At 33.8% G+C, this 7,774-nt stretch overlaps 1 protein-coding gene across 1 annotated transcript; it reads left to right on the forward strand.

Moving 5' to 3' along the window:
- Positions 1-493: 493 nt before the first annotated feature.
- On the forward strand, positions 494-7,533 carry LOC107841496. Its single transcript, XM_047403616.1, has 3 exons — positions 494-698; positions 816-1,118; positions 7,412-7,533. Exons 1-3 carry the CDS (start codon positions 494-496, stop codon positions 7,531-7,533), a joined length of 630 nt encoding a protein of 209 aa, XP_047259572.1.
- The last annotated feature ends 241 nt before the right edge of the window (positions 7,534-7,774 follow it).

Here is a 7,774-nt window from a genome sequence, read left to right on the forward strand (position 1 = left end):
GTATGAGCACAAGAGGCCAGGTGGTTTGCTTCAGATGATGCCCATTCCCGAGTGGAAGTGGGAGCGTATCACTATGGATTTTGTAGTTGGGTTGCCTCAGACCTTTGGGAAGTTTGATTCTGTTTGGGTAATTGTGGATAGGTTGACCAAATCAGCACATTTTGTGCCTGTGAAAATGAGCTATAAAGCAGAGAAATTAGCTAAGATTTACATTTGTGAGGTAGTTTGATTGCATGGCGTGCCTGTTTCCATTATTTCAGATAGAGGTACTCAGTTCACTTTAAACTTTTGGCGTACTTTGAAGCGGGAGTTGGGTACTCAGTTGGATATGAGTACAACATTCCATCCCCAGACAGATGGTCAGTCAGAGCAGACTATTCAGGTGTTGGAGGACATGTTGCGGGCTTGTGTGATGGATTTTGGGGGTCATTGGGATTAGTTTTTTCCCTTAGTGGAGTTTTCTTATAATAATAGCTACCACTCTAGTATTCAGATGGCTCCATTCAAGGCTTTGTATAGTAGAAAGTGTAGGTCCCCAGTTGGATGGTTTGATTCTTTTGAGGTTAGACCTTGGGGTACTAATTTGTTGAGAGATTCCATGGACCAGGTGAGATTGATACAAGATCGACTCTTGGCGGCTCAGAGTAGACAAAAGAGTTCTGCTAACAAGTGGGTCTGTGACTTGGAGTTCATGCAGGGTGAGTGAGTTTTGTTGAAGGTATCACCCATGAAGGGTATGATGAGGTTTGGGAAGAAAGGAAAGCTTAGTCCGAGGGTTATTGGCCCTTTTGAGATTCTTCAGCGTGTTGGTCCAGTTGCTTATGAGTTGGCTTTACCACCAGGTCTTTCAGCCGTACATCTAGTTTTTCATGTTTTTATGTTGAAAAGGTACCATCCAGATGATTCACATGTGATTCAGTGGGACTCGGTGATTTTAGATCAGAATTTAACTTTTGAGGAAGAGCCTATAGCTATCTTGGATAGGCAGGTTAGAAAGTTAAGATCCAAGGAGATAGCTTCTCTGAAGGTGCAGTGGAGGCATCGTCCTGTTGCTGAATCTACTTGGGAGGTTGAGTCCAATATACGGAGTAGATATCCACATCTCTTTGATAGTCCAGGTACTTTCTTTCTCTTTTCATTCGAGGACGAACGTTTGTTTTAGTGGTGGATGATGTAACGACCCTACTAATTTATTTAATAAATTTATCCTATTTTAACCCGTCTCATAATTTTTAGTCATTATTTTATAATTATGGGTCAAATTAGTATTTTTCTTAACTTTTGACACTTAAGCATAAGAATAAAATTAAAGTGGGAAGGGTTTACAATTACTACTATTTAATAATAATATCAGTAAGTTCGAACAACAGAGAACGACAGTTACCAACTTTACAACCCTTTCATCACAACCTTGAAAGAGTTTCTCCCAAAACTTACTTCAGGTATGTAATTGTTGCTATAATTAATGGATGTTTTTTTTAAGTCTAGTGGCTACGGTGATACTCGGTTATCACTTAATTAAACTGTTTCTAGCCATTCCATGAAAGAATGAGGCGGTGTGAATTTTGGGAGTTGGGCAGAATGAAAATTTTGCGGAATAGTAGCTTTGTTTAGTAATCTTAATTTCAACTACCATTTATTGTTTTTAAGATAATAGTAGTCTTAATGTATAATGATTACATGAAAAAATTTGTGTATTTGGCCAAAGCCATTAACACGTCAGGAGCCAATATAGTGGCAGTAATGTTGCCTTAAAATTTGTTAAAGTGTAGTATGCCAAATTTTGTCCATATTAAGATTTTGTCCTTATCAGAAAATTGTTAACAGGAAGTAACTTGCAATTGTGCCATGGTTTGGCAGTAGTGTAATGCCTTTGGAGGGTTGAACTTATTTTCTAATTACTGCAGTAACATCATAACGATAGTGATACTACTATTATATTGAGATAAGGAATGTGTTTGGTGTAGACGGTTAAGCATTAATTTTACGTCTGGAATTCATTGAAATTGTAGAAATAAGTATAGTAAGATGGGTGTCATTGAAATTGTAATCTTATGGAGAACATGAATTTGGAACAAATTTTGATCACTCGGAGACTTTACGTAAGGGCAAATTTGTTAATTGACGTTTGACTTCGAGTTCAGGCAAATTGAGACTTTTCCTTAGACTCTTTTTCAAAGTGCTTATTTGTATATTTGTTAGTTATGTGTAATGGGAGAAATGGAAATTGGGGGTCCCGTATAGGTGATTGTGATGAGCATCTATGCAGATACCGGTGTTGTTTGAGGGGATAAAATAAGTTAATTGTATGTTTGCACTATTTTGAGAATACTCTTACTTGATAAGCTGAGTTGATTTTGAAATTGATGTCTGATCTGACTTGAGACACGAAGTACTTTACTTGACTTTATTGTTGTTTTGGGATCGGAGTTGCACGCCTGTACATCATGCATTGCATTTCATATGGGATCGGAGTGCACACCTGCACAGTATTATATATATTTATTGGGATCGGAGTACACGTCTGCACAGTATTATATATATTTATTGAGATCAAAGTGCATGCCTGCATAGTATTATATATATTTATTGGGATCGGAGTGCATGCCTGCACAATATTATATATATTTATTGGGGTTGGAGTGCACGCCTACACAATATTATATATATTTATTGGGATCAGAGTGCACGTCTGTACAGTATATGCATTTGCATTGCATGGATTCATTTGGTTCAGATTGGTTAAAGTATATTTATTGACCTTGTACTTATTGTGTATGAGTTATTTCTTTCACTGGATTGAGAAATTTTTGGATTGTGGTATGATATTCTTATGACTGTTCAACTTGACTATTCAGTTAGCTTAAGGTGGTCTTCCTGAGCGCAGGTTATGTGTTGTTTTTAGATGATTTATGTGGTGTCACTCGTCACCACATTGAATTAGGGCCGGTCGACGATGCTTGCTGAGTACACGTGGTTCTATACTCACTCTTACTTTTTTTCTGCACCCTACGTGCAGGTACAGATCCGACGACCTCTGGATATTGATCCCCCTGGTTCCTTCTTTGCTAGCTTCATCGGAGATTCGAGGTGGCTGCTACTGACTTTAGAGACTACGAAAATCTCCTTCATCCTTATTCTTATGCATTTTTTTCTCATTTTGAAAGACTCGAACTTTCTTTTGGTTCTATATTTTAGTGGCTTGTATTGGTGTCTTCCAGACCTGGGATATCTATGAATTGATGTTTCTAGTCTATTTATCTACATTATGAGATTGTTCAGGATTGGTTACATTCTTATTTTCTTCCGCTTATATGAGTTTGAGATGTTGTTCTTGGAATTGGGTATTTGGATTTCCTATTGCGGAGGATGGAATAGGTGCCATCACGGTCCCAAATTTAGGCCGTGACAGGTTTCAAATGAAATAATCATTAAAAGGGATAAGGAGCGAATGATCATAATAAGAAGACAATGTGCTCTTGAAAAGTCTACGAAATAACACCATTAAACGTTATAAGAGGTTCAGGTACCTGAAAATAATAAAGCAATGAGATATAAAATATTATGTCACATTATGAACCGCTACAAAATGATAAATGATTGATAATATCTTTGATATAATATTGACGTAATATTATAAAAGATTACGAGGATCTGAATTTTACGTTTATTTAAGCATGCTAACGTAGAAATATTTATCAATTGACATGAAAGGATGCATCTTGCTAAGCATAACACTTATTTGATTTGTAGTCCAGGTACTTGAAGATGTCATGCAAGAAATGCTGAATATTGTCACTTGACAAAATTTATATGAAAACTTTTTTTAAGGATTCAAAATATTCGAATCATATAAAATTTTTGAGAAACTTATTTATAATCCTTATATCACATAAATTTATAACTTGAAAATTATTGAAACTCTTGGAGAGTTTTCAAAGACAATAGATTATCTGCTGAAAGAACTTGAAATGAGAAACATGCAAAATTAGATTGGATCCTGAAAGTACCATATCTTGTGCAATTGACGCATTTACATTTCTTGTTGCAACTATGAGCATGATGTAATTTTACTTCTATATGGAGATAGTGAAGTAGATCACTTGCATATCGAAATTGAAAGTCTTTGTATGAATGTGTTTATGCTAACACATATTGTCAAGTTTTCGAATACACATGATATTCATATGATCGACATAATGGTTTGCTACAGACATATTACCTATTTTCATGAAGGGTCACTGTCATATCATGTATACATGACATTCATATTATGATAAGACGATAGTTATTCATAAAGAAAGTCGAGAATGTATGTGGCTGAGGTCAATGATACATCTCATTTGAGAACAATGTGGTTTTAAATTTGACAAAGTATCCATGATTTTGCACGAAGATAATGTAACATGCATAGCACAACTCAAGGATAGATTTATAATAGGTGATAGAGCGAAGCACATTTCTCCAAAACTTTTCTACATACATGAGCTCCAAAAGATTGGTGATATCAACATGTAATAAATTTGTTCGAATGATAATATGACTAAATATTCACAAAGACTCTATCAATTATAACTTTCGATAAGATAATGCACAAGATTGACACGTGATGATTCAAGATTCAAAATTGATATTCTCATCAGGGGGAGCAAATACATGTTGTACTCTTTTTTCTTTTAAGGTTTTGTCCCACTGGATTTTCCTTGTAAGGTATTTAATGAGGCAACCGAATGCATATTATTAGAGATGTGTACTCTTTTTCTTCACTATATTTTTTTTCATTGATTTTTCCTAGTAAGGTTTTAATGAGGCACATTATCTACCATTTAGACATTCAAGGGAGAGTGTTATAAATGCATTTACCTTATAGTGAATGTCTATCAAGATATATTGAGTATCTATCGAGATATAGTGAGTATCTATCAAGATATTATAAATATTTATCAAGATAGGGAATGTCTATCTTTTGGAGAGATATTAGGTTGAATTTTCTCCTATAAATAGAGGAGTTTTATTCATTGTAAATGATCCGTAATCTCTCATTCCTCAAGAGAAATAAAGAAGTCTCATCTCTTCTCTCTATTTATTCTTGTTCTTATTTTATATTTCATAACAAGAGTTGTATTTAATCTTCTATTTCCCAAAAATCATCCCTTAACATCCTCTATCAATTATATTATTTCTTATTATCTCCAAAAAGAAGTTCAAATTCAAAATTTAAAAAACTTGGATGAAAATGGCCCAAAAAAAATCATCAAAGTTTCACTAAAACTTTAAGAAATTTATACGTGTATAATAAATACATAAATCAGTATATAATATTATATAATGTATACTCACTAATTATATTCATATTTTAAAATAATTGAGAAACTTGAGCATAAGTGATAAAAATATTATCAAATTTTTACCAATTATGTACCTATTGTATAGCGATTATACACGGATTATACAATATATAAATAACTTATTTTTTCAATTATTCATCATTTTTTTAATATTACGTTGACATAAGTTACAATTTAAAGTTTGAGACATTATAGGAGGAGACACTCAAGTCTTAAATAAGAAGGTTGTGATGTTTATGAATAATTTATATTGGTTCAATTAATTATCCATTTAATAAACTTGTTTTGTAAATAGTTTGATCTCTAATCTTATTTGTGGAAATATTGTTATTGAAGAACAACTGAATTTTGATTTTCTGAGTTAGGACAAAGAAGAAAAGGAAGAGAGAAATTTTGATTGGGAGATGGTTGATGGATGGTGGGGGGAGGGAATTGAGATAGAGAAAGAATTAATATTGATATGGAGAAATATATAGTAACTTGTTTAAAAGATTTATATTTATCTTTATCCATAGAAATAAGTGATTAGAATAAAAATAAATTATTAGTCTGGCTAAAAAAAAGTAAACAATTAGTGGAAGCTGATCATAATAGGGTTATTAAAATAAAATATGATTATTTAAAGTTTAAGAGTTACATAACTACTATTTGGATTAATTTTCCTATTTTTTATTTACATGCTCTTAAGAAATTATGTATTTTTTTTTTTAAATTGGGGGTAGGGGAAGGGGAATGGGGGAGGTGTAGGAGTGAGCATAAAATATCAAAAATCGAATTATCGAATCGAACTAAAAAATTTGGTATTTAGGATGGTATTTGAGAGTAAAATTTTAAAATTACGGTATTTGGGTTTGGGATTGGTAAAAATTATTACTACCGTTTGGTATTTCTTGAATATCCAATAATAGTTAAGTGACCCATAGGCCATATACCTAGTCCACACTCCAAAGGCCATAATCTTGTATCAATATTTCTCAAGAAAACTTTGAACTATTCAACATTGACATAAAGTAGACTCTTAACTTTACACATTTGACTTCCTTGCAACCAACATATGATAACTTTTGACGAAAATATCACTCTAAGACTGAAAATCAGGGCATGGAAGGGAACAACAGAAAAGAAGTCTCCATGACATGATACATAATATCATTGTTGGCTGCACTTGCCCAACTCTAATATTCCTAACATAGGTCGAAATATGGCTTTAACCAAGGGGACTTGGTCAAGCCTTCATGTCAACAGCAGATAGAAATTATCGAAAAACTCAGCACTTGACAGACAACATAACATATATTGTTCTCCATCACATTAATAAGAAGTAATATTATGACTTTACATCACATTTACATCCAGTTGGTTACATCCAGTTCGTGTTACATCCAGTTTGATGTAAATGTTATTCATGTTACATCTAGTTCTCCCCTTCTTGGAGTTGGATCAAACTACAATAACATAGGTTGTAAAGTATTTCATTAATTGAGCCACAAATATCAACGTGTAACAAGACCAAACAAAATTGATTTTTTTTTTGTGTAAAACTGTGTATTCTGAGGCGTAAAACTACCAAACAAAATTGAATTTTTCTCAAAACGTTGGTTGGAAATCACCACTATTATCACCAAATAGGATCACTATAAGCACGTCCAACTTTAATATGGTAATACCTAATTCCGTACCGAGTCAAAATTTAATTTACCGATTACCGAATTACCGAATCGAAGTTTAATGGTATGGTATTTGGTATCTACTTTTATTTACCGATTATCGAATTATTGAACCCGAATAATGTAAATACCGAACCGAGTACCGAACGCCCACCCTTAGGGAGGGGATTACAATGTGGGGAATCGAACCCTCACCAACAAGATGAGAGTTCGGGTAACTAACCAACTAAGCTACTAAAATTGCCTGAAATTTTTGAACTGATAAACTCTTCTTCAATGTATGAGCTATCTGATCGAGGGAGCTAATATAACCAACTTTAAGGTCCTTCGAAAAAACCTTCTTCATGACAGTGTGAAAGTCCAACTAAATGTGCTTCATACGAGCATGAAATACAGGATTAACAGTGAGATATATAGCTGATAAATTATCACACCAAAGCTACAAGCAGCTGGTAATGTTATATGCAATTCCTGGAGAAGATGTTGAAGCCAAGAATTTCAACAGTAGCTGCGGCTAAGCCTTGATACTTAGATTCGGTGCTAGAGAGAGCAACTACTCTCTATTTCTTCGAGCACCACGAAATCAAGTTGGGACCAAGAAAGATGCAATATCCATGTGTAGACCTTTGATTATCAAGACAACCAGCCTAGTTCGCATCAGTAAAACCATTAAAAAGAAGCTTAGAGGAATGCTGGAGATGAAATCCATTAAGTCATTGTTCCCTTCAAATACATGCTTAAAGGCATGAAAATGACATA

This window comes from Capsicum annuum, unplaced genomic scaffold (assembly GCF_002878395.1).
Source record: "Capsicum annuum cultivar UCD-10X-F1 unplaced genomic scaffold, UCD10Xv1.1 ctg4545, whole genome shotgun sequence".
Taxonomy (NCBI): domain Eukaryota; kingdom Viridiplantae; phylum Streptophyta; class Magnoliopsida; order Solanales; family Solanaceae; genus Capsicum; species Capsicum annuum.

Bases quoted from the DNA above. Each gene is read 5' to 3' on its own strand.
- LOC107841496 (XM_047403616.1), top strand. From the start codon at position 494: ATGGCTCCATTCAAGGCTTTGTATAGTAGAAAGTGTAGGTCCCCAGTT. The intron at 699-815 runs GTGAGTGAGTTT...GTGTTGGTCCAG, and splicing joins TGACTTGGAGTTCATGCAGG to TTGCTTATGAGTTGGCTTTA. The intron at 1,119-7,411 runs GTACTTTCTTTC...CATGAAATACAG, and splicing joins ACATCTCTTTGATAGTCCAG to GATTAACAGTGAGATATATA.